The 26,543-nt window shown below is 57.7% G+C and overlaps 1 protein-coding gene across 3 annotated transcripts; it reads right to left on the bottom strand.

The window, feature by feature from the left end:
* Positions 1–207: 207 nt before the first annotated feature.
* On the bottom strand, positions 208–26,543 carry AP1B1 (adaptor related protein complex 1 subunit beta 1). Of its 3 annotated transcripts, none has more exons than XM_084217490.1 (24): positions 26,507–26,543; positions 21,151–21,268; positions 19,947–20,009; positions 19,003–19,108; positions 16,455–16,590; positions 14,101–14,346; positions 13,166–13,356; positions 12,518–12,739; positions 11,415–11,535; positions 11,070–11,165; positions 10,328–10,443; positions 9,513–9,678; positions 8,561–8,659; positions 6,892–7,151; positions 6,336–6,537; positions 5,468–5,488; positions 5,193–5,222; positions 4,938–5,087; positions 4,645–4,790; positions 4,022–4,151; positions 3,715–3,799; positions 3,389–3,475; positions 2,963–3,117; positions 208–1,966 (listed from the first exon to the last, which is right to left on the bottom strand). In XM_084217490.1, exons 3-24 carry the CDS (start codon positions 19,981–19,983, stop codon positions 1,892–1,894), a joined length of 2,877 nt encoding a protein of 958 aa, XP_084073616.1. In that variant the 5' UTR covers positions 19,984–20,009; positions 21,151–21,268; positions 26,507–26,543; the 3' UTR covers positions 208–1,891. The 3 variants fall into 3 exon arrangements, with proteins under 3 accessions (XP_084073616.1, XP_084073615.1, XP_084073617.1); XM_084217489.1 differs by having other exon boundaries at positions 21,151–21,362; positions 26,507–26,524; XM_084217491.1 differs by lacking the exons at positions 5,193–5,222; positions 5,468–5,488 and having other exon boundaries at positions 21,151–21,362; positions 26,507–26,524.

The raw sequence follows: 26,543 nt of genomic DNA, 5'->3' as shown, positions 1-26,543 counted from the left end.
CTCCCCTCCAGTCTCTTCTCTCCACCCCTGAGATGACTTGGGGACATACAGTTTGTCACCACAAGTCCCATTTCAGGGGGTCACTCTTCCCTCTCCAGCCCCCAGCTGGCCACAGCAGTGCCCACAGCTCGTGTTGATGTCCCCAGGGTGGGACAGGGCTGTGTCCCCAGCCCAGGCCACCGTGGCCCCCACCCCTGCATGTCCTCTCCAGCCAGTAAAGACCAACGGAGCTGAGCCCACCATGTCTGCTCATCTGTCCAGGGGGATTCGGACCCCCAGGCCCGAGGGAGGGGGGCTCTGGGGGTGCCAGCAGGGGTGGGGGCAGTGAAGAGCTGAGCTGAGGCTGAGCCCCAGTGTCCTGTCCCCCCTTACAGCCACTGGCACCCCTGCAGAGGTGTCCCTGAAGCCCAAAGTGCCCCATGGCCAGGGACCGTCACCTCAGGGCTGCTGGCCCGGGGGGACAGGGCGGGTTGTGGGTCACCAGGAGGCTCCAGACCTGCTGGTGGTCACCTCCCTGCTGTGACTTTGGGGGTTCCAAAGCAGGGTGTCCACTCTGGTCCCTGGACACCGACTCTGGCAGTGGGGCTGGTGGCCCCAGGGGTGTCCCAGAGCAGCACCAGTGATTTGTGGGGTGTCCCAGAGCAGGACTTGGTGCTGCTGCTCCTCACCCACCCCAGCAGCTCCTGGGGACCCCATGCTTGTCCCCAGCCCCAGGAGGGGCTTGGGGCACCCAGACTGGACACTGTGTACAGTTCAGGGTCACCTTGGCCTCGGTGGATCCCTGAGAGGCTCCAGAAGCAGAGCCACAAGCTCTCCAGGCCCTTCCTGTCCCCAAGGGGTGACTGGCCCCGTGTCCCTGGTCCCAGCCCTGCCCCTCTGCTGTGTCAGGCCTTGCTGTGCCAGAGGCCACGGGGCCAGTGGCCCCAGGGAGGGCTTATCTGGCCCTGCAGGGCTGGCAGGAAGCTCCCAGGATCCTGCTTCCCTCGGGGTCACCGGGCCATGGCCACCCCAGCAGCGTCCCCATGGGCTGGTGTCACCTTTATTCAACATTCCCTCGAACCAGTGAACATTACAATATATTTATCTTTCATATATTAGAGATTTCCTGCTTCCAGGGAGGGGGGGACCCATGGCTTGATTTGGGGGGGAAGGGAGCAGTGGGAGCCCCAGGGGAGCACCCAGGAGTGCCAGGGGGAGCTGAGGGAGCCATGGGGCAGGGCTGGGGGAGAGGGGACACTCAGAGCCCTCCTGCCCCCATGGCAGGGGCTGGAGGGGGCTGGAAAAGCCCTTTTTAACCTGCACCTTAAGTACAGCCTCAAGTGTGGGATCCTTGAGCCCTTCTGGGAGCTTTGGGAAGGGCTCCCATTGGAAGGAGATCCTCTGTGAAGGGCTCACCCACAGCTCTGCTGAACCAGGGCACAAAAGCAGGGAGAGCCAAAGCTGTTTCCCACCTGCTCCAGCCCCAAATCTCAGGGCTCCAGGGGGATCAGCAGCCAGAGCCACCCAATCCCACAGCACTGTGGGCCCCCCAGCAGCTATTCCCAGGGTTTGGAATGCTGAACCCACCACCAGACAGCACTCCATGAGAGCCAGGAGCAGGAGCTGGGCTTTTTGGGAGCCTGAGGGTGAAACTGGGACGTGGAAGGAGCAGCACATGGAGGAGGACATGGCATCACTCACACATGGATTGCTGCAGGGATGCAGGGACTGGGGACAGCCCCCTGCCCCCTCTGCTCCCCCCAGCCCCCCAGGAAAGGGAGAACACCAGGGGCTGGGTCCCCAGCAGGAGGGAAAGGGGACATGCACACAGATCCAGCCCTGCTCCCTCGGGTGGGAAAAGGAAGGGGGGAGGAGGAGGAGGAGGAGGTGGAGGGGGAGCTGCAGCAGCACCTCAGTTCTTCAGGATGGTCTCATAGGCTTGGTAGATGTACTGGGACACCTCTGGTGCTCGGCATTTCAAGGATAACTGTGGGGAGAGAGGGAAGAGCGGGGTCATGGCATCCCACCCCATGCTGGAGAGCCACCAGCCCCAAAGCAGAGCCCTGCATGCTGCAGTACCCTCCCTCCCACGGGGCAGTCCAGCTCCTGATTTCAGCTGGAAAAAGGTTATTAAACCCCTGCAAGCCCTCCCAAGTCAGAGCCATCCACATGCAGCACAGGCAGGGAACAGGCAGGGGCAACACTCCAGCTTTTGGGATTGGATTCAGTGCCTGGCACTGCAGGGTGAAGGTTCCCCAAAAACATCCTCCTCCTCTCTCAAGAGGAGTGAGCCCCTTCAGGTGTTTGCTTAAATACTACATCATTCCCAAATCAATTAGCTCCTCAAGCAGGGAAAGCTCATGGACAACCCTCTGGGATAAGGATTTTCAGCTATCCTCATCCCCAGTGAAACCAGCAAGGTGATGGGGACATCCCAACCCTTGGAAACGTCCCCCTCCTTGTGCCAGCCCTGCTGGGAAGGAGAGGCAGGAGGCACCAGGAGACTGGCAGGGCAGGGAAAAACACTGGGAGAGGGAGGAATATCCAGGCAGCAGCCAGGGAGAGCCCAAAGCCAGGGAAAAACCAATCTCTAACCTCCAAATCCTGCAAGAGCGGGCAGGCCGGCGAGGGCGGGCGGCGGGGACAGACACAGAGAGAGGAGTCAGGGTGACACAGCTGGCACCACCCCAAAGGCTGCCAGGGAGGTGGGGAGGGGACAGGGAGAGCAGGATATCGGGATGGCTCGTGGGTGAGGCGTGGAGAGATCCCTGCTCAGGGAATGCTCCGAGGACAGGGTTTCCTGGAGCGGGGTGGGTTGGGAGCGCTCTGTGTCCCGCAGCTGTCCCCACGGGAGCAGTGCCACCCTCCCCACGAGGGAGGGACAGCGGGGCTGGCACCAGCGCCACCAGCAGCTGGGGAGGTCCCACAGCAGGGATGTGCCCCCAGCCGCGGGGGGCGGGAGCAGGCAGGGGATGGGATGTACCGTGAAGCTGGGGTTGCTGGGCTGGATCCGGAGCTCTGCCAGCACCCAGATGCCGTTGGTGAGCTTCAGGGACTGGTAGAGCATGTCCTGGCCCTCCACGTTCCTCTTGGCAATGGTGAAGATGTTGCTGCCTTGGAGTTTGCTGCTCACAGCATCTGGGATGGGGGAGAGAGAGGCTGAGGGGCTGGGCTGACCCCCTGCTCCCCTTGCACCTGCTCCTGCCCCCCCTCCTCCCCTCCTTGTCATGGAAGAGGCTTAGATTGGGTTTTAGGGAATTAGGGGAAATTTCTTCTTGGAAAGGCTGGCACAGGGCAGTGCTGGAGTCCCCAGCCCTGCAGGGACTGAACAGCCACGTGGATGTGGCACTTGGGGACAGGGTTAGTTAAGTGTGACCCGAGCCAGGTCCTTGCAAGGGGTGGGACCCACCTGCGTTGAGGGAACAGTCTTTGATCTGGAACTGGGTCTCATTCTCGTTGGGAATGTCCTTCCAGGTGGCCAGGAATGTCTGCCTCTCTGCAGGGAGGGAGGACACCAGCGCTGAGGGAGCTGCCACACTGGCCACCACAAAGGTGACAACAGAGGTGACATGGCAGCCAAGGTATGTCACTCTGCCACCCACTCCAGCAGGCTCAGGGCAGCCACCTGCTTTTGGGGGCTCACCCAATGTGATCAAGAAGGTTCCAGGGGCTGGGATGGCCCCTAGGGACAAGTGCCAGAGCACACCTTGCTGGAGCCATGGTCACCCCACTCACCCATCTTGCCATCCTCCACGAACAGGATGTGCAGGGGGTACAGGGTGCTGAAGTAGAAGACGTCAATGTTGTTCTTCACCGCCACCTGGGGTGGAAGGACACGGGGATTTCAACACCTCCGACCCACAGCAGGTTCCCAGAATGTCCCATCCCATCCCAAAATGTCCCATCCCATCCCCATCCCCCTGGAGCCGGGTGTCACTGCAGCAAGCACCTGGCTCCTGCTGCCACACCTCCCTCTGGATTTCTCCAAGGGCCCCTGCCCTGTCCCCAGCTCCCCAGGAGGGGACAGCCCCGTGTTCCTCACCTGGAGGTTGTTGAGGGGCTCCATCTTCATGACGGAGCCCACGGTGTTGAGGGGCAGGGAGATCTCCACGGACTGGTTGGGAGCCAGGGGTACATGCACCTGCAGAGGAGCTGCTGGGGCCAGGCCGAAGCTGGGGGGACACCAGGGAGGGCAGGGGGTCAGCGTGGGGACAGCAGGGGACGGCACAAGGCACTGTCCATCCGAGCCTGGTGCTCCCTGCCTTCCTCCATGGGCATCCCAGGAATTGCCTCGCTGCCCCTGCACTGTCCAGGACGGGGTTGGTTCCTGCCCTGCCCACCCTGGGGCAACCCCAAATCTCCCTCCTTCCTCCTCCACCCATGTGTGGCATTCCTGCAGCATTTCCTCAGTGTTTTTGAGGGAAAAGGAAGCATTGGTTCCCCAGGACAACCAACAGGACAATGGTCAGAGCCTGAGGAAGGCCTCTTCAGCCAACTTCTTAGAGGCTTTGGTTTGATGCTCATCACCACCACAGCCATCAGAGAGAGAAGGGTCATCACTAGAGGCTCTTCCCAGCCCTTGCAGCTCCTTCCTCACACCCTTTTCCACACAAAACTGCTCCAGAAGTGTCTCCTCAGGTCCCAGGTGAGCCAGGTGGGACTCACCTGTTGCGGTTGAACTGGATGGCGAAGTCAGACATGACCTGCAGGGCTTTGTTGGTCAGCACGAGGTCCATGGAGATGGAGCCCACCTGGCGGCTGAAGGTGCCAGAGATCTCCAGCCCCTTGGCTTTCATGGCAGGCAGCCAGACCTGGGCCAGGGAGACAAGAAACCCTTGGGGGGTCACCCACAGCAGAGCCTCTGGTGCTCCCCCACCTCCTCCAGGGGGGCTCTGCTGTGGGGGGTGGGCATGGAGGTCTGTGCCCCCCTCAACCCCGAGCTTGGCTGCCCCACTCACCGTTTTGGGGGCCACGTAGGATCCTGAGAGGGTCCCCACCCCGCCGGTGAGGTCGAAGAGGTCGCCCAGGCCGCTGCCAATGGGTGCCCCCATGTTTGTGGGTGCCGTGGTGCTGGGAGCTGCTGTGAAGCTGCCACCGCCGCCACCCATCTGTGGGGACAAGGGAGGGGTCACAGGGGGCACCACGGGGAGGGGGATGGGAGGAGGAAGAAGAGGAAGAGGAGGAGGATGCAGAGAATGAGAGGGCACACTCACAGCAGGGCTGCCTCCCACATCGCTGCGCAGCTGCAAGAGAAGAAAGGGGCATCAGCAAGGGCAGGGCTGAGGGCACAGGGGTCCCCAAAATGTCCCCTCTGGACACTGTCTGGAAGCAGCAGTGTGGGGCAGCAAGGGGCTGGAGTTGGGATGCTCCAGTGGTCCCAGAGCAGGAGCTGTCCCCAGAGGGAAGCAAGGTGTCCCTGGGGCTGGGGGGAGCAGGGGCAGCCAGGGGCGGGCACGGGGCTGGGCAGAGGGTGATCCGTGATCCATACCCCTTCCGACTCGTCCCCCATCTCCAAGCAGAAGCAGGCAAGGTGGAGAGAAGAGCCAGCCACATGCAGAGAGAAGCCAGGAGAGAAGAGACAAAAAGAGAGAGAGAAGAGAAGGGGAGGAGAGGACAGAGGTTAGTCCTGACCCATCCATCTGTCTGTCCATGGCTGTCCTGGGGACAGGGGACAGAGCCAGACCTCATTCCCAGCCTGAGTGCCAGCCCATCACCAATCCCTGGGAGCCACAAGGTGCCAGGGCTGCACTTGCAGGGTTACAAATCAGGAAAGGCAGCAACGCTGCCTCCCCTTGGGATAAATCGGCTGAATGTCATGAGTCATGGAGGAGACTCCAAACTCCATTCCTTCAGGGAGCCTGGCCCATCTCCAGCACCCACAGGGCAGGTGTTCCCACACAGGGAGAGGTTTCCATCCTGCCTCACCCCGAGGCCAAACCACTGCTTGGCCTGCATTCTCAGGAGGACACGCTGTCACCTCTGGATCTCCTGGCACAGGGGACACCCCACAGGCTGGGAGTGGCCACATCCTGGCCCAGCCCTGCAGCAGTTTGGGGGTCAGAGAAGGACCCCCAAGAGCAGCCATTCCTGCAGCACAGCACATGGAATGGGAACATCCACACCAACAGAGAGAAAAGGCACAGGGAAGTGGGCAGGACCCCTCCCCTCCACTGGATAATGGCAGGATAAATGAGGGTCAGTGCCCTCTGTCCTCACTCACTGCAGGAAAGGACCAGCCCAGATGTCCCCCAGGCTGACAAGTCTGTCCTATGGCAGACCAGAGCCAGCATCAAGCCCAGCAGGATGCCAATGGGACAGCCTGGACCCAGGGAAGGAGCACAGGAGCTGGGACGTACCAGCCTGTCCAAGCCACCCCCGAGGAGGTCCACGGCGCCCATCTGCACGGCGGAGGTGGCCATGGGTGGCCCGCTCACTGGGGGGCCCAGGTCCAAGTTGAGCAGGTCCCCCAGCAGGTCCCCCTGGGTGGGGATGACAGAGGGCTGATCTCCTGCTGGCCCCCCCGACGGGGCTGTGTCCGGACTCTCAGGACTCTCACCCCTAAAGAGAACGATGGGAGAGGGTGAGGAGCTCCAGCTGGGACAGGAGGTCCCACTGCAGCAGTTGAAACCTCCATCCCATTCCTGGCTCCCAAAACTTCAATGGCAAGCAAGACCCCCCCTCCATGCCATGCTGGCTCCCAACACATTCCCACAGAGATCACTGGGAATCGGGTGGGAATCTCTACAATCCTGGTGGAGATCACCTCCACTGTGTGGGCTGAACCCACACAGCCCTGCTCCTACAGAACCTCCCCTGGGGATGGAGGCTCAGCTCTGAGCCCAGCGGCCCCACAGCAGCCCCACACCCACCCCCTCCATCCACAGCCCGGGGTGGGGACACGGGAACACTCACGAGTCCGTCCGTGGGGGCAAACTCTTGTGCACGACGCCCCTGCTGCCCTCCACGAAGGCGCTGGGGGGTTTGTGGTACACCGAGGCCAGGGTGCCGATGTAGCAGATGAGCTCGTCCAGCAGCGTGGGCTCGATCAGATCCGTCTCCTCCGAGATCAGCGGCTTCTCGGCCAGCACCACCTCCTTGGCGGCCACGGGGTCCGTGGAGAGCAGGCGCCAGTAGATGTAGCCGCGATCCCGCAGGTCGGGGTTGTCCGAGTCCTTTGGGAAGCCATCGGGGAGCTGCAGCTGCTACAGAGCTGCTCGGAGCAACTGCAGCTACTACAGAGATACTCAGAGCAACTGCAGCTACTGCGGAGCTGCTCGGAGCAACTGCAGCTACTGCGGAGCTGCTCGGAGCAACTGCAGCTACTACAGAGATACTCAGAGCAACTTCAGCTACTGCGGAGCTGCTCGGAGCAACTGCAGCTACTGCGGAGCTGCTCGGAGCAACTGCAGCTACTACAGAGATACTCAGAGCAACTTCAGCTACTGCGGAGCTGCTCGGAGCAACTGCAGCTACTACAGAGCTGCTCAGAGCAACTGCAGCTACTACAGAGACACTTGGAGCAACTGCAGCTACTACAGAGACACTTGGAGCAACTGCAGCTACTATAGAGGTGCTCGGAGCAACTGCAGCTACTACAGAGATACTTGGAGCAACTGCAGCTACTACAGAGCTGCTCGGAGCAACTGCAGCTACTACAGAGCTGTTCGGAGCAACTGCAGCTACTACAGAGCTGCTCGGAGCAACTGCAGCTACTACAGAGATACTCAGAATAACTGCAGCTACTACAGAGCTGCTCGGAACAACTGCAGCTGCTACAGAGCTACTCAGAGTAACTGTAGCTACTACAGAGCTGCTCAGAGTAACTGTAGCTACTACAGAGCTGCTCAGAGTAACTGTAGCTACTACAGAGCTGCTCAGAGCAACTGCAGCTACCACGGAGTTACTCAGAGGCGCTTTCCCCACCCAAGCCGTGCCGGGAGGGATCACAGGGATCGCAGAGGCCAAAGGTGCCTCCTGAGCCGTGGGAGTGTCCCTGTCTCCAGGCTTTCAAACGTCAGCGCTCCCAGAGGGACTCGGGCCAAGGGATGGAGGGACAGGACACAGGGAATGGCTTCCCTGTGGTTCTGAGCTCTGAATCTTTGAGGAATTTTTGTGGAATAGTGTTGTGGTGAGTGATTGATTGGTTGAGAGGTGGAGTTATGGGGGTTGTTGAAATGGTTGGGGGGAGTTATGGATTTGGGAAAATTGGTGTTGAGTTTGGGTGGTTTGTTGGTGTTGAAGAGGGTGTGGGTAAGGGAGGGAGACCCTGCCCATCTAACCCCTGCCAGAGGGCAGGGATGGATGGGATTGGGAAGGAATTGTTCCCTGGGAGGGTGGGCAGGCCCTGGCACAGCTGTGGCTGCCCCTGGATCCCTGGCAGTGTCCAAGGCCAGGCTGGATGGGGCAATTTGGGACACTGGAATGTGTCCCTGCAGGCTGGAACAAGGGGATCCTTAAGGTTCCTCACACCCAAACCATTGTGAACTAAGCTCCAATTACCTGCCTGCTGTCACATGACCAGGCTGTTCCCGCTGCCCCTGGGGATGGGAAGCCCTGGGAAACTCTCCTAGGTGTCACCCACCTGTGTGGCCAAGCTCAGCACCTGCTGCACCAGCTCCTGTGTCTCCGTGGGCTTCTTCAGGAACAGCTTCACGATGGCTGTCAGCAGCTGCAGCTGGACCTGTGGGGGACAGACAGGGTGAGGGACAGACAGACAGGTCACACTGTGTTTGTGCAGGAACACATGGATTTGCCCAGGACCTAACCCCAACCTGCCTTTCAAGGGACCAAAGGCACGGTGACCATGTCAGTGGCAGTGACACATGTCAGGGCACCTTGCCCGGCCCATTTCCAGCCCATTTGCACACCCTCAGACACAGGCTGACCCCAACACCATGGGGCAGGATCTTGGGAGCAGGTCACATGGGCCCACAGGGCACAGGCCACAGCATCCTTTGATTTCCACATGGATAAGCAGCAGGAATTTCCCTCCCAGCCTCTCAGGGAGCCTGGATCTCTGGCTTTGCTATTCAGCATTTGTAGACTTTGCCCTGTTCACTGTCACTTGGCTACAGGGTGTTTTGCAGAGTTTTCCAGAGTTGGAAACCCTCCAAAATTCCACAGGCAAACCCACTGGCCTCAGTTGCCCTGGGAGACAGGGCAGGCACTGCTCCCTCTGCTCATTTTCCAGCTCCACAGGGATCCTGTGCTGGCACAGTGGGATAACCAGGTCCCTGCCTGGTGCCTCCCAACCATGGAACAGGGAAGGCACTTGGGACAACACCATGTTGGCATTCCACAGAACCACGGAACAGCTTGGGCTGCAAGTGACCTCAAATCCCATCTCATTCCCCCTCTTGCCATGAGCAGGAACACCTTCCACTCTGCCAGGTTACTCCAAGCCTGGACCCCGTCCTACACCCAAACCTGCCCCAAGCACCTGCACGAACAATCCCTTCAGAGCAAACTGTCCCCTGCTCCACTTAGGAGCTGTGTCCCAGCGTCACCCCGAGGCAGCAGGTCCCCTGGCACACCTGGGTGCTCTCATCATGGAAGCCCTCCAGGAAGCTCTCCAGCAGCTCGTCGGCGTTGTCGATGCGCTCGGCGTATTCCCCCACGATCCAGATCATGGCAGCCCTGGCCTCGGGCTCGTCCAGGGAATCCAGGTTCTCACAGAGCGTGGCAATCACACTCTCGTACCTGCCCGAGGGGAGGAGAGCAGGAGAAACCTCATCCAGAGCAGGAGAAACCTCATCCAGAGCAGGAGATCCTCATCCACCCAAACTTCAAACCACATCCCACTGCCCACAGCAGAGCTGTGGCTGAGGGGACCCTGCCTGGGGCTGTCCCCTCACCCCATGGGCAGTGCCCCCACTGATCCCAGAGTACATTCCCTGCTCCTGAATGAACCTGGAGCCAAGGGCTACTCCTGCAGAGCTCTGCTCGTTACCAATTCAGTCCATTAGTATTTATTACCACTATTAGTCCCTGAGTTCCTGATTACAGATTTGCCTATTCATCTTGGCTCAGCTGGAACATTCCCTCCCCTCTCCTCTCCTCCTGCTGTCCTGGTTCCAGCACCAGGAGCTGGATTGAGAGCCAGGGACAGTTTCTGCTGACACAAGGGACCTGCACATCCCTGGCAGCTCCTCTCCATTTCAGTGCCTGGATCTGCGACTGCCACTGGCGCTGGGGACAAAAAAACCCCAAAGCCACCTGTGCTGGGGGGAGGCTCTGGGGGCTTCATCCCACTAAGAGCTTGTGGCCCCCCAAGCACAGAGGGGAGGGAAGAGCTCAGGTAGGACCAGGAGCACCCTGGAGAGCCCACATGCCAGGGGTTCCCACGCACTTGTTGGGGTACTTGCGGAAGATGTCCTTGATGACCACGATGGCCTCCTGCACCACGTAGTTCACCTTGGTCTGGATGAGGTCCAGCAGGGTGCTGACACAGCGCTCGGCCGATTGCTGCCAGAGGGACTGGGTCACACAGGGACAGCCCACCTCCCATCCCAAACCTGCCACTGCCTCTTATCCCCCCCCCAAATCCAACCCACAGGGGACACTGAGTGTGGTCTGCCCTTCACATCATGGTGTGCCTCCTCCTCATCCTCCCTGCGCATCCCCACGGGCTCCTCTCTCCCTGTGGGAAGTGTTCCAGCCATGCAGAGCCACCTTCCCAGGGAGCTTTTTAACAATCCCCTTTGGAAAATAATCCCCACAGGGAAGCAAAGCCACTGAGTGGCCCCTCAGGAAGGGATGGATTCCCTCCCAGCCCCCTGGTAAGGGATCAGCTCCCTCCCAGTCCCACTCTGGTCCCCAACAAGGCACTGGTATCACCCACTGCATTCCTGACCCTGTTCTAGGCAGGGCTTCTAAAGCAGCTCCAGTTGCAAAGGATAAGGGGATGGAAGATCCTCCTGGCATCCCCCTGATCCCTGTGGAACAACCATGGCTCATCCCCATGCCTTGGAAGGCTCCAACTTGCAAATTCCTGGGGTGAGATGGCCACCATGTGCTGGAAAGTGCCACCCTGCCCATAGGTGCCACCCTACCCATGGGTGCCTAAGATCCCACCGTGTCCCAGCCCTCACCTCCACCTTGATGGCACAGCGGCCGATGGCTCTCACCGCCTTCCTGACAAAATCCACATCCACCTCCGTGGCATATTCCTTCAGCTCTGCCAGCACCTGAGGGGTGGCACAGCACAGTGAGAGCCTGGAAGCAAGGCACAGCCACCAGGGGAGAGGGACACAGCACAGTGAGAGCCTGGCAGCAAGGCACAGCCACCAGGGGAGAGGGACACAGCACAGGGAGAGCCTGGCAGCAAGGCACAGCCACCAGGAGAGCAAGGCAGTGACCCAGCACGAGCAGCAGGGTGGGACAGCTGCTCCCAGCAGAGCTGGGGTGGCCCTGGGTGCCCCAGGCCAGCTCCTGACCTGAGCTATGTTGGCCTGGGAGGCCAGGCGGATCATGATGTCCAGTTTCTCCAGTTTGACGTAGATGGGGTCGTTGTACTTGACAAAGAACACCTTCATCTCATGCTTCAAGATCTCGGGCCTGGGGCAGCGAGAGGCAGCGTTAGGGGGGACAGGCATTCACTTCCACCCCAGTCCCAAGGTTTTGGGGGCCTATTCAATGCCAAGGAATCCAAGTCACCGTGGTTATCCCCCAGGATTCTGTCCCTTGGCTCCCCTTTGCTGGCACACAGGGGACAGAGCACAACCTTGTCACAAACACGGGCCAGACGTGAGGCAACGGGGGACGTTTGTCCTGCCAAGGCTGGAGGGACGTTTTAGTGGGAGCAGGGACACAAATCCAGACCCCAGGGCTAGGCTGGACCTTTCTCACCAGTTCACCCTCTCTCTAAGCTGGGAAAGAGCTAGGCCAGGTCCAGCTCCAAGCTGCCTTCCACATTCCCACTCCCAGGGACACTAATTGCTTTCCACTTCTCCCAGAAATTGCTGCTATTTTTAAGAGACGACCACGGCGCTGACTGGGAGGAGAACAAATCATCTGACTGGGCTGGGGCTCTCCAGCTGCCACTCCTGCTCCAGGCACACGTGTGGGGCCTCAGCCACCTCCAGGATTTTAGATCAGCAAAGGGACAAAAGGACTCTGAGCACTTGTTCAAAGAGGACAACTGTGGAGAAGGCAGCTGGCAGAACAAAAATCCCTCCCTAGACACAGAGGGACTACTCTAAAGTCTCACAGCTTTTGGCTTTGCCATCCTTTGCTGCCCCAAACAAAGAATAAATTAAATTAAAGGATACATTAAACTGGAGATCCCAGCTTAGCTCCCTGCTCATTCCCTCACCTGACTGACTCAGGGGCAGGCTGGACAGGCCTTGGTCTAGTGGAAGGTGTCAGGGGATGGGATGGGATGAGATGAGCTTTAAGATCCCTCCCAACCAAACCATTCCATGATTCCATGACTCTCCTTGGGTTTTAAGTAACAGAGAAGAAATCACCCTAGAGGATGTGCTGTGACACCGCTGCAGTCAGAAGGATTGAAGCTAAGAGGGGACACCTGGACACCCACCTCTTCTGCACGATGAGGTTGATGTTGCGGAGGGCCACGTACTGCAGCTCGGGCTCTGCAGACAGCAGAGTGACCAGTGGTGGGGCCAGCTTCTTCAGGAGAGTGCCATAATAATCCAGGTCCTTGGACAGCATCTCCATGAACTTCATCAGCACCTTGACAGCCGACAGCACCACGGCAGAGTTGGCGTGGGACAGTCGCGGTGTCACCCGCTCGCAGATGCTGCCAGGGCGAGGAGGAGGGAAAGGAAATGATCCCAGCCCTTCCTCTGGCTGAAAAACTCCTGCCAGCATGGAGGAAGGACTTGCAGGAAAGCTGAGCAGCATTTGGGACCTTCCCAAAGAGGCTGAAGTGGCTCCTGAATGCCCCAGTGAAGGTTATTCCCCAGGCCCTGCAGAACCCTCTGGCAGTGACCCCGTTTCGGGGCTCCCCGGTGCCCATTGTCCCCTGCAGCCACATTTTAAGCAGCTCAAGGAGCACAATCCCAGTGCCAGGGCTCGCTACGGGACCAGGGCAGGCTCCAGATGGCCATGCCCAAGGCACAGGTCCAGCAGATGCCCGCTGTCCCCCCTCCTGCAGCAGGGTCAGGAGGATGAAGACTCTCCTCAGAGGAGAAGGGGCAGTGCCAAGCCCTGCCTGTCCCCTCACCTCTGCGCTTCCCGGTCATCCTTGGGCATGTAGTTTGCCAGGCAGTCCAGGATGAAGATCTGGCCCCACTCAGTGCACTCATTGAGGGCTGTGAGCAGCTTGTTGATGGACTGGGGGTTGAGGTCCAGGAGGTTGCTGCTGGGATGAGACTCTGCAATTTCCGACAGCGCCGCCACCGCGTTGGCCACCACCTGCCAGGGGTACAGGACACGGATTGGTGACACCAAATGTGGTGTGAGGGGATGAGCTGCCTCCTCACTACAAACCCCTCACATCCCACCTACATCTGGGCTCCAGCTTCTCCCTCCCCACAGCAGATCTGAGGGGGATGGATGAGCCATCCCCACCAGCACGCTCCCACCGCCCACGCTGCATCTCCAAGGGCGCCCACGTGTTCCTCAGTCAGCCTTGGCTTCGTGCCCAGTTCCCTTCCCCAGGCAGCTCTGAGGAGCCCCAGAGCTTTCCACACAGCTCCTGGGCTCAAACTACATCCAGGGTAAGAGTGGAAAAGCAGGAAAGGCTGTGGGAAGAGAAAGCCTGAGGAAAGGTGGTTTTAAAGTTCCCCATGCCCGGGGAAAGGGAGGGAAGCCAAAGCCCAGCCACGAGGAAAACCAGAGGCAAAAGCCACTGGGGCTCTGTGGTATCAGAACCAAAGCAGCAGCTTCCCTCTGCCCTGAGCCACCTGGGGCAGCCTCCTTCCCACTGGGAACAGAGGAATAAACACAGCCACGGCATGGGAGAAACCCTCTGTCCAGGACACAGGGTTATGGGGCAGGGAACACAGCCTGCAGTCCTGAGAAGCAAAAACTCCCCAAAAGTGGTTTGGTAACACCAAAAAGAGAGTCTGGGAGGAAGGGAGCTGGACGTGAACACGACTGGAGAGCGGCTACTGCCATTGGGACGAAGAGGAGGCGAAGAAGGCAAAAACCAATCACCATGGGGTTGGAGTCTGAGATGAGATCCTTGAGGGTGTCCAGGAAGCCCTGGTCCTCCACCAGCTGGGCGTTGATGTCGTGCAGCTTGGCCACGCAGACGGCGGCCGTCTTGCGCACGTAGGGGTCCTCGTCCTTGAGGCACTTGCGCAGGGGCTCGCACAGGTACTCCGTGATCTTGTCCACGCGGATGCAGCCCATGGTGCGCACGGCCAGAGCCCGGATCAGCGGGTTGGGGTCCTCACAGTCCTGCAGGGATGTCAGAGGAACTTGGAGATAAGTTTAATGAGCTCTGGGAGGCCTATAACACACCCGGTGTTGTGATTTCAGGGTTTACCTCAGAACCTCGTGTCCCTCCCTGATAATTCCCTCCCAGGTGTGTCAGTCACCTCTCCCTCCCTCACTCCTCCCAGCACTGTCTGTCAATCCTGGCATTCCAGAAGGGCATCCAGTGATTGGCAGATTCAAAAGATGCCCTCTGCCCCTGGGGGGACATTGGACCATCCAGGTGTCCTTTGTCCCTTGAGACCTCCTCTCCTGTACCTGGCTGGCGGCTCCCTGCCCCTTCCCTGCCCTCTCCCCGGGGTTAAAAGGAACAGCAACCACGCAGTTTGAGAGTTCTGCTGGAGCTGTTACTGCATTCAGAGTCCAAACCCTCCACCAGAACCCACTCCTTTCCTTCACCATCGCCTTAAAGCTTCTCCACCAAAGGTAAACCTGAGCTCCTGCATGCCTGGACCTGCCTCCAAGGTCCCAGCTGCAGCATCCAGCCAAAAGTGTCTCTGGGGTAAAACACCACAGTGCCGCTATTTGGTTCAGCAGCAAGGGCCAGACAAGCTCAGGCACATCCTGTCTGGCTGTACTGGTAATTATTCCAATAACCCAAGATAGCTCAGCTACTTTTGGAGGCACAATAATCAGCAGGATGGCTTCTGTTGTTGTAGTGTTAGAAACAAAAAAGTTTAATAAAAAGCAAAATAACAAACAGAAAAACTGAGCTAAGTGCCAGATGTTTTTGCTCTTAGTAAAACACTTTACAAAAGCTATTAGTTTCTTTGTTCACTCCTTTTTCTAGTTAATTGTCCAAGCAGGACTTTTTAGCTTTTATCTAATTAGCTATCTTTAAGTTTGAGGTGAAGTCTTTTAAGTCTTGTGAGGTGTCTTTTCACTTAATCAAAGAGAGAAACTTCTAGACCTCTTTCCTTTTAAAGAGACAAAAGATAGTTTTGTCACTCTGTTAACAGAGAGCACACTCCTGCACAGGGAGGACAGAGGATATTATTGTAATCAAGGAGCCCCAACTAAGGCAGGAATGATGCATCTGACTCCATGTTCTCAGAAGGCTGATTTATTACTTTATGATACTATATTATATTAAAGAATACTATACTATACTACAGAATGCAGAAAAGATACTTACTCAATGCTAAAAAGATAATAATGAAAACTAGTGACTCTTTTCAGAGTCCTGAACTGCTCGGCCCTGATTGGCCAAAGAGTGAAAACAACTCCCAGCAGAATGCAATGGAACAATCACCTGTGGGTGAACAATCTCCAAACACATCCCACACCAGCTCAACACAGGAGAAGCAAATGAGATAAGAATTGTTTTCCTTTTCTCTGAGGCCTCTCTCGCTGCCTTTCACCTTCCCAGGAGAAAAACCCTGGGCGAAGGAATTTTTCCAGAGAATGTGAATGCCACAGGATATCCCGTGCTCCTCAGTTATCTCCAGGGGGTTCAGGTCCTCCAGGATTTGGGTTCAAATCACGAGGTTTTCATGTTCTGCTCTTGAGAATGAGTCACCCAAGAGAAGTTTCTCTCTTGTCCTGCACCCACTGAGTTCCAACACCACCAATCCTCACACCCAGAACTCCTCAATCCATCCAGGAATCCCATGTCCTCATCACTTACACCAGGGACCTGAACCAACCTGATGCTGGAAACAGATATTGACATTATTATGTGGGGTTTGTTCTCCCTGAAAAGCCTGAACTCCCTCTAAAGCCCACTAGGCCTTGTCACTGAGTGCTTTGGCAATATCCTGGTTCCTAACACACTCTTCAGCTCTCAGCTCCAACAGGAAGATCACGAGGGATTTCTCAGCCCATAAATTCACATGACAGCTCTTGATCACGGGAGCTGCCCACACCCCTGACAGAGCAATAGGCACAGCTGCCAAAAACTGACTTTCTGCATTACTGGACAAATTCAATCAGTTTTCTAGAGCTTGCAGAGCCCCTCCTCCAGAAGGGAGAGGCTTTGGAAAGCTGCCCACGCTCCCTGATTTGCAGCCTGGCATGGTGAGCTGGCACCTGGTGTCCCCTGTGGCCCTGGACACGGAGCCCAGTCCCCTCACCTTCACAAAGGTGTTCACAGCCATGATGGCCATGTCTGGCTGGCTCTTGGCATAGTTCATCAGGTAGAGGTAGACCAGCTTCTTCAGCTCCAGGTTGTCTGTCTGCATGCAGTTCACCACGTCCGGGAAGAGAGCGCTGGAACACACAGAGCTCAGTGAAGGCAGGGCACGGCCACGCTGCCCACGGATCCCCTTCCCATGGATAACCCACCCCTAAACCCAGCAGAACCCAGCTCTCTCCTGGGAGGAAACGCTGGGGGTGCTCACCTGGAGAGGAGAAGGCTCCAGGGAGAGCTCAGAGCCCCTGGCAGGGCCTAAAGGGGCTCCAGGAGAGCTGGAGAGGGACTGGGGACAAGGGCTGGAGGGACAGGACACAGGGAATGGCTCCCACTGCCAGAGGGCAGGGATGGATGGGAGATTGGGAATGAGGAATTGTTCCCTGGCAGTGCCCAAGGTCAGGCTGGGCACTGGGGCTTGGAGCAGCCTGGGACAGTGGGAGGTGTCCCTGCCCATGGCAGGGGGTTGGATGAGCTGAGCTTTAAGAACCTTTTCCCATCCAAACCATTCCATGATTCTATGATTCCATGACCTGAGCCCACCCTGCAGCAGACACAGCTGAAATGCCCTTCCCCAGTGGATTTTTTAATGGATCTGTACCAAAACCAGCCCTTGATGGACCAAAACTGAGCTTTTCCACATGGCTCTGCTGCATCTCTGCTCCAGGGCACATCCACTGCCCCAGGACAAGGTCCTACACAACTCTCTCAGGCACAGGGTGGGGTTGTTGGGGTGTCTGTGCAGGGCCAGGAGCTGCACTGGATGACTCTTGTGGATCCCTTCCAACCCAGGATATTGCAAGACTTTATGTACTATCACAGGATGGTGCCCAAAGGAAGAGCCCCACTCCCCTGGGTGAGTCTGGAGCACCAGGAGACTCTGCTGGGATGGAGGGGAATGCAGTGGATCTGCCTGCTGAGCTGGGGCTTCCCAAACATCCTGGAGCTGTGGGATACCAGAGATGCTGTTTCATCCAAAGACAGATCAATTAGACAATTAAACCACCTCAGGGGAGGCAATCACCATCCCAGGGCTAACACAGGGGTTATTCCACCCTGACAGATGTCCCAAGGCTCCTGGAAACTTCTCCACCTCCACAAAGCAGCCAGCCCTGACAGGCTCAAAGCCAGGGCCCCCCTAAATCCAAAGAATTGGGTTCTGCAAAGCTGCTGCCCACCTGGGCTGGTCTCACCCCGGGTTAAACCAGGCTTTGCTGGCACCTCCTGGGGAGAAGTGGACTCAGCAAACTTTTTCCCTGCAGCCTGAACAGGCACACACCAAGAAAAAAAGGGCTGACACAGCCACAGGACCATGGAATGGTTTGGGAATCATGGAATCTCTAAACTTATCCAGTTCTACCCCCTGCCAGGGGCAGGGACACCTTCCACTGTGCCAGGCTGCTCCAAGCCCCATCCAGCCTGGCCTTGGGCACTGCCAGGGATCCAGGGGCAGCCACAGCTGCTCTGGGCTGTGCCAGGGCCGGCCTGCCTGCCCTGCCAGGGAACAATTCCTTCCCAATATCCCATCCAAATCTCTTTTAGCTTAAAGCCATTCTCCTTTGGCCTGTCACTATTTGTCTATTTTAAAAGCTGTGCTCCCTGTTTTTTTAATCCCCTTCAAGTACAGGCAGCTCCTGCCATTTCCATGTGATTTCCACAGTGGTCTCAAGATGGACACTCCCTGCTGCTGCTCTGGGAGCCAGGGATGCCCCAGTTGTCCCAACCCTGAGTGTGTTTTCCCTCCATTTACTCTCAAATGCACCATGAAAATCAAATTGCTGATGCTGCCTGTGCTGGGACAGGTCCATGCAGGACAAGGCACAGCAGGAGCCACGTGCAGCTCAGCCAGATGGAAAAGGAAGCAGGAACAGCAGCAGCTGCCTGACCTTTTGGACTGGAGAGGCTGTAAAAGGTTTATCAGCATCCAGGCACCGCCACCAACCCTCCAAGGGGGTCCTGCTTGTTTTTAGTAACACACAAAGGAAGTGGGAATAATCCCAACAAACTGATCTGGCAGCCAGACCAATCCTCTTTTAGCCAGATTACAACAAAAGCCAGGAGAGCCCCCACCTGCCAGGTGGCCACGTGGACACAAACTGCACTCCAGGAGGCAGAGCTGCAGCCAGGATGTACCTGGGTGAATCCTGGGGGGAAAAGCAGCATGGAAACCCTCCTGGAAGCAACAGGGGGAGAAGGGAACCCAAAAACCAGCAGAGTTTGGCTTGGGCATGTGGGAGAACAGCATGAAGGAGAGGTTTGGGGTAAATTTCAGGAAAGGTTCTTCCCCCAGAGGGTGCTGGGCACTGCCCAGGCTGCCCAGGGAATGGGCACGGCCCCGAGGCTGCCAGAGCTCCAGGAGCCTTTGGCCAGTGCTGCCAGGGATGCCCAGGGTGGGGTTGTTGGGGGGTCTGGGCAGGGCCAGGAGCTGGGCTGGATGGTCCTGGGGGTCCCTTCCCACTCAGGATACTCCAGGCTGCAGCCCCAGCACACACCTGACGTCCTTGCCCACAGTCATGGAGGCGATCACCTTCTTCACAGCCTCCTTCTTCTTCTCCTTCTTGTCACTGTTCAGCTCAGCCTTCAGCTCAAATATCTCCCCTGGAGAAATGGGAGAAGTGGCAGCTCAAGGATTAGTGGAAGGGGTCCCCCACCCCTCTGCTGGGTGAGCACAGCTCCCACCTGCTGTGTGACATCCCTGAAAAGGGGATTTAATTTCCCAAACACCCCCCTGAGGCTGGGGCTGCTCTGGGGGCTCAGCTCTCATCCATGGGAATGGAGAATATTCCCCTCCTGCTGAATCCTTGTTGCTCCTCCAGCCCTACAGGGATGGGAGATGCTGCAGGAGCCAGGAGCACCCCACAGGCACTGGATGGGGTTACCCAGAGGGTATTTTTGGCTGTGGGGTGATTATCCCAGCCCCTACCCTTCCCAGGGATGATGACAGGTGGATTTTGGGCACTGCTCCTCAAGGCCATACGAGGAAGGCTGGCTCCCAAATCCCTCCCTGCCTATGGCAGCAACCTCAGGGCAGCATCTCCTGCCCTCCTGAAGCCTTGCTGAGCTCCTTACTCCCTCCTGGGCTGGCAGATTGAGGAGGAAGGTGCCACATGGCTTCTCTCCACATTAATTCCTTGGTCTGGAGGGTGCTTAAGGCCCCGAGCGCTGCCCAGGGGAGCTCCTGAGCTGCTAAAGCCGATCACCAGCTGCCACCAGCCCTGGCTGGGCTCAGGGGGCTGGGGACAAGGTGCCCTGACCCCACAGCAGCCCAGGAGCTGCTCCAGAGCAAGGAGCAGGGTGGGGTGTCGGCCACAGCATCCCAGGAGGACTCAGGGCGTTCCCACAGGAGCTTCCCAACCCTCCCCAGCTGGTTTATACAGGAGTAAGAACCAGCAGGTGATTTTGGGATGAACTGTGACATTCCTGCTCCTTCCCTCACCTTTCTTGGTGGTGGTGAAGTACTTGGAGTCTGTCATGGTGGTCTCCAGCCAGCAGCACGGCCCTGGAGGAGAGGCAGAGCACAGAGGGTCAGGGCTGATAATTTCCTTGCAGGGATTGTTATGGAGAACTCCAGGAAGGAAAGGCACCAGGGGAGGGAAAGAGTTTGGGATCTCATGGGAAGGGTCACAAGGAGGAGCCCAATCCCCAAGGGAGGGTGAGCACCTCACAGCACTGTGATGATGGGGAATCAGGGTTCTCCAAAGAGGATGTGGAGGAGGAAAGGAACCCTGAAGATTCCAGGGCTGCAGCCCTGACTTTGCTTATCCCATCCTGCACAGAGCTGGGCAGCAGGGGTTCAGTGATCCCCTCTGGATTGGCCTCTCCTCATCCCAAAAATGCTTTCTTAAGGAAAACTCAGAGCCAGCCCTCCCTCTCACCTACACAGGGAACAGCTCAGGGCTGGGGACAGGAACTGAGCCAAACCCAAGGCTCAGCTCAACGGGACAGCACAGCCGAGGGGCACAGATCTGCCGGATCAAAGGGAGCCTCTCCCACAAACCAGCCCTGCTCCAGCAGGGTTGCTTTAAATTCCAAGGGTGTGAGGTTTCAGCCCAGCACTTGAGGCTCCATTATATAATTCAGGCAGTTTAGGGCAGATTTAGGGCTTGGCAGGCTGAGGAAGGAGATGTGCAGCCCTTCAGAAAGGTCAGCAGGGATTTGGCTTTTATGGCTGGTTTTCCCATCTTTCCTTCAACAGGGAAGGAACCAGAGGCTTGTCCTTGAAAGCCTGCAGTGGCCTTGCCGTTTTGGAGGGGCAGGAATACAGGAAGCAAAGCCAAGTGGAAAAAAAAAAGGAGATTAAAAAAAAAGAGCTTGCGGATGGGTTTAAAATGCAAATGAGCATCTTGAAAGCCAAACGCAGCGGGAGCACAGAGGAACTGTGTCCTCTGTTCCCTGTCCAAGATGGAGAGGGATCCCCAGCAGGGATAAAAAAGAAAATCTGGATGAAATCTGGGGGTTGAGCAGGCTGGGCAGAGCACACAGCTTGGCAGGGAGGGAGAAGGAAGGAGTTTGCGTGGGTTTGGGGCTGCTCTGGGGGCTGGCAGCACCCTCCTGGTGCTATTCCAGAGGGGGAAGCCTGGCACCACACCCCCACAGCTCTGCCCCTGGTGAGACAGGACACTCCTCCCTGCCTCAGTTACCTGGGATTGATTCAGAGCCTTTTTTATCCCACTAAGTCGATGGCTCTCCAGGGAACAGCGGGAGCTCCGGGCTGCGCCGCAGCTCTCTGCACCTCACTGCAGATCCCGTCCTGCCAGACTGGGAGGAAGGAAGCAGGGAAAGAAAGAGGATTCACTGCAGTCCCTCCAATTCCAGGACCTGGCTCACACTCAGCCTTGCTCTGCAGAAGTGCCTGGAAAGCAAACTTGAAGCTGAGCAGGGAATTTGTGCAGGCAGCTCGCAGACATGAATCACACCGGCCGCTTCCCTGCAGCTCCCTGCTCTCCCAGAGCCAGGGAAAGAACAGCCTGTGCTCTTCCCATCCACAACCCCACTGAAAAAAACCCCACTGATTTCAGAGGCTGAGACAACCACCTATTCCCCCACTCCTTGAAGCCCTGCAGCAACCCCAAGAAGGAAAGTGGCTCCTCCAGCTCGGGAAGGAAGGCGCAGCCCTCACTCCTCACACTGACACAACCCTCCCCAGGGCAGGAATCACCCCAGGGCCTGCAGCAGGGGGATGAGGGGATCCACAGAGCTCCCCAACCCCATGCTCAGCACCCTGCACCCTGTGTGTCCCCCAGGCTGTGCCAGGGTGACAAGGCAGGGCTGGCTGCCAGCCGCAGGTGAATTCCCACAGCTCAGCCCTTGGGCAGGGGCCAGCGCTGCTGCCTGGCTCTGCTCTGAAGGATGCAGAGAAGGTGTTTGCTCCCTCAGCTCCAGCAATCCCAGCCAGCTCTGAAGGATGCAGAGAAGGTGTTTGCTCCCTCAGCTCCAGCAATCCCCAGCCAGCTCTGAAGGATGCAGAGAAGGTGTTTGCTCCCTCAGCTCCAGCAATCCCCAGCCAGCTCTGAAGGATGCAGAGAGAAGGTGTTTGCTCCCTCAGCTCCAGCAATCCCAGCCAGCTCTGAAGGATGCAGAGAAGGTGTTTGCTCCCTCAGCTCCAGCAATCCCACCCAGCTCTGAAGGATGCAGAGAGAAGGTGTTTGCTCCCTCAGCTCCAGCAATCCCATCCAGCTCCTTTCCACACTGCTCTCCCAGTGAGAGGCTGAGGGGAGCAGCTCCTCACTCACAAAAAGCAGGATGCAAGCAGCAAAGCAAAGGACACAGACCCCCCCTTGACCTTGTGATGGCTCAGATTTTACCCCATCTTCACACCAAACTTGTTTTAAGCTGGCCTGGCAAACAGGATTCAAGGAGTTAAGTGTCCATAAGGATTTCAAAGCTGCTGGAGAGGAGCACCCAGAACCTCTCCCCCAGCCAGTTTGGGCTCCTCAGGACTGGTTCTGGGACAGGTTTTGGCAGTGGCACAAACCCAAAGCCTTTCATCCCTGATTTTATTCCCTCCAGGGGACTCAATTCCACAGCTCCACACAAACCAGAGCACTGCTGCTCTCCTGAGCCTCTCAGGCTCCAGGTCAGATACATGGCAGAGCTCAGCCACCCCATTTTTCCCACTGCCATGCCAGCACCTCTCAAATTCAGCCACCCAGGGAAAATAAGAGGCTCCTAAACCCGAAATACAACAACAAACCCATCACTAGGCTTCCCACCAAGGTGGCAGCTGCCAGGGGGGTCCTGGGAATGACACCAATGCCAAAGGAGCCATTGCTGGTGCTGTTCACTTCCTCTCATGGAGACTGCAGGAAAACTCATTTCTTCTGCCACCTTTACCTATCCTGTTTTAGGATAATTCCTCCATTCTTGAAGGCTGAAATGCTGATCAGACACTTTCACCATGGAATGGTTTGGGTGGGAAGGGACCTTAAAGCCCTCCCAGTGCCACTCTGCCATGGGCAGGGACACCTTCCACTGTCCCAGAGGGGACAGGGCTCCAAACCCTGTCCTAGAACACTTCCAGAGATCCAGGGGCAGCCACAGCTGCTCTGGGAATTCCATCCTAGCCCCTCACCACTCTCACAGGGAACAATTCCTCATTCCCAATCTCCCATCCATCCCTGCCTCTGGCAGTGGGAGCCATTCCCTGTGTCCTGTCCCTCCATCCCTTGTCCCCAGTCCCTCTCCAGCTCTCCTGGAGCCCCTTCAGGCCCTGCAAGGGGCTCTGAGCTCTCCCTGGAGCCTTCTCCTCTCCAGGTGAGCACCCCCAGCTCTCCCAGCCTGGCTCCAGCCCTTGGAGCATCTCTGGTGCCTCCTCTGGTCTCACTTTCAGCTTCTACCAGCACAGAGCCACTGCCAGGGCTGGGATGCAGCCCTTGAACTGTGCCCAAGACATCCCAAAGCCCTGCTTATCCCAGCCCACCACAGCTCCCAGGTCCTCCTAAACCCTCTGACAGTCCAGCCCAGGAGTTCTCTGGTTGCCAGAGCTCTGATCTGCCCAGGCTGAGCCAGGAAAGAAAGGGAAAAGGGGAAAGGGGAAGGAAGGACAGGCTGCTCTCACCAGGGAGAGCAGAAAGGAGCAGGAAGGACAAGCTCCTAGGAAAGGGCTTCCCTGGAAAACAGAGGGGCAGCTGGAGGTTAGTGGGGAAGGCAACTCCCTCAAGCAAACACCTCAGCTGGCAGTGAAGCACCTGAGGGCCAAGGTGGCATAATTAGGGAAATTAAGGAAGACTAAAAAATTAATGGGTAACTGGAGCCATGGGGAATCACATAACTGTTCCCTGCTGGTGTGAGGCAGCTCCAGGGCACTGCAGAGGCCAGGCAGGGGTGAGGTGGTGATGGGTCCCTGTGGGAATCAGTAAAGGTAAGAAGGCTTCCAGAAAGCTGTAACAGCAGGCCCCAGAAACAGAAATAACAAAAAAACTTAGAGCTAAGTTGTAGTTAGAAAGTCTGAAAGTAGAAAAATAATAGCACAGCAAGCAAGGACATGAAACAATAGCTTAACAAGTCTTAAGCTTGGCTAAGACAGACCTTAAGACTACAAGAAAATATGCTTAGCAAGATAGTAGAAGGTTTAAACTTAATAACAATGTACTTTGTATTATCCATAGAAAGAAGACAAGCACTGTGTGAAACTAGATACATGTACTTTTAGTAATTAGCTAGAACAATTATCTATAAACTTTAGCAATATGCTATTAGCTAAAAGTTTCTAAAGTATTCTGTAACAAAGAAACCTTTAGCTGCTACTAGCTGTACATAGGCTTTACCATCTTCCTATTGGCTCAACCATGTAATAAAGGTAATAAAACTCAAGAAATGCACCCAACAGTCCCATCCTGGTCATGAATGAAAAATAAAACTAAAATAACCACACCAACACAGCTCTGAGCACATCCCTGCTCCATGGACAAACCCCAGGAGCTGCCACAAGCACCAGCCAAGGGAGAGAAACACCCCAGGGTGCAAGAAGGGAACCAGAGGCTGAGGATACCCAACCCAACAGCTCCAGAGCCTCGTGCTGATCCCAGTTCTTCCTCTCCTCACTCACAGCAGTGTTTCCCATCCTACAGCCACGGGCACAGCTTCCATCCCAGGGCTCATCCCACAGCTCCCATCCCTGTGCCCATCCCACAGCTCCCATCCCACAGCTCCCATCCCAGTGCTCATCCCACAGCTCCCATCCCTGTGCTCATCCCACAGCTCCCATCCCACAGCTCCCATCCCAGTGCTCATCCCACAGCTCCCATCCCTGTGCTCATCCCACAGCTCCCATCCCTGTGCTCATCCCATCCCAGCCAGACCACCACAAGCCCTCCCAGCAGCCTCACACCCCTTCCCAGTAGGATAATTTTCCCTTGTCTGGCCTAACTGGAGCCAGTTTTTGCTCCAGCTCAGCTCTGCAGCAGCTCAGGGCTGTGATTCTGCTGGATCCCACCAGAACCATCCCCATCCTCTCACCAATCTGTTTCTGACCAACCCATGGGCATTCCAGAAGGCTCCATCCCCATCAAACAAGGGATAACTTGGAGAACTCAGGGGTAGGAGCCAAACCCACAGTGCCATCAGCAAGGTGCCCAAAGCAAATCCAAAAAAGTCTTTGAGAGATCCAAAGCAGTGGCACCAGCAAATGAGCTGCAAGCAATACACCCCATCAACCAACAACTGGGGAATAAACTCAGGGAAAAGGCAGGAAGGACAATGCTGAGGTGTACCTGCAGCACACACTGCCAGGATCCCACTGCCACAGAGCCCAGAGCCCCGTGCTCTGAGAGCTGGGGGCACTTTGCACCACCTTGAACTGGGATGGCACCCCCCAAACTCCAGCTGAGCATCCCCAGGGACACCAAGGACCTTGTCCTGGCCAGGTTCCCATGGCAGAGGGGATGTTCTCCCCCTGGGAGAGCCATGTTCTGCAGGGTGGACACCTCCTGCCATGGAATTCCCAGCCTGGCTCGTTCCAAGCAAGGCCCAACACCTCTGGAAAGCCCCTTTGGGTGCCAAAGCCTGCTCAGCCTGGCAGTCTGACCCCACAAATGGGTGTGGGAGCCACAAACCACATCAGTCCAACTGCTCACCCAAGGCTTACCCCATTTTCTGTCACCCCAGGAGAGAGCAGACACAAAACCCCACTGAGCCCCCCCTGCTGCTGGGGATGGGACCCCTGGAGGTGTCAGAACTCCACACAAAACACCTGCAACAACAACACAAACACCTCCAACACGGCTCCCTCACGCCAGAGCTGTCTTTTTATCCACTTCGGGGCTTTTTCCTCCCAAAATCTCCCTGGAGGAGGCAGCGAGCACAGGCTACCAGCCTCCCTGTCTGCTCCATGCCCAGTTCCCAGCTAATTCCATGCAGAGCCAAGACCTTTCCCTAGGACGTGCCATGCCCTGAGGGGGTGAAGGGCTCACCCCGTGTCCCCCAGCCCTTCCAGGGGGTCCTGCCCCCAGCACGGTGCCCTCGGGGCTCTGCCTGTGGCCAGGCCACGGTGCCGGGGAGGGGAGCGGATCCCGGGGCGATCCCTGCGGGATGAGCCGGGAGGGCAGCGCTGCCACACGGAGCTGCCCCGGGACAGGAGGGGACAGGCGGGACACGGGACACGGCCCGGGGGAGGCTGCGGGGACCGGGGACCCCCGTGGGCCCCGGGCGGGCGGGGGAAGGGGACACAGCCCGGACTGAGGAGCGGAGCACGGGGACACGGCCCGGGACACGGGGTCAGAACAGGGACACGGCCCGGGGACACGGTCGGGGGTCACAGCGGGGACACCGCCGGCCCAGAGGGGCACGGACGGGCACGGCTCAGGTCGGGGGGCAGGAGGGGCCCGGGCCCAGAAGGACGCGGCGCGGCCCGAGCCCCGGCGGGGGGCCCGTCCCGGGTGCGCACGGGCGGAGCTCGGGGGAGGCGGCCGCGGCAGGAGCGGCTGCGGGGCCCGGCTCCGTTCGGCTCGGTGTGCCCGTACCCCTGTCCTGCCCGGCCCAGCCCGGCCCGGTCCGTACCTGCTGCCGCCGCCGCCGCCACCGGAACTGAGGAGCG

This window comes from Fringilla coelebs (genome assembly GCF_963513975.1).
Source record: "Fringilla coelebs genome assembly, chromosome: 17".
NCBI lineage: Eukaryota > Metazoa > Chordata > Aves > Passeriformes > Fringillidae > Fringilla > Fringilla coelebs.
This window is presented reverse-complemented; position numbering and strand designations above follow the sequence as displayed.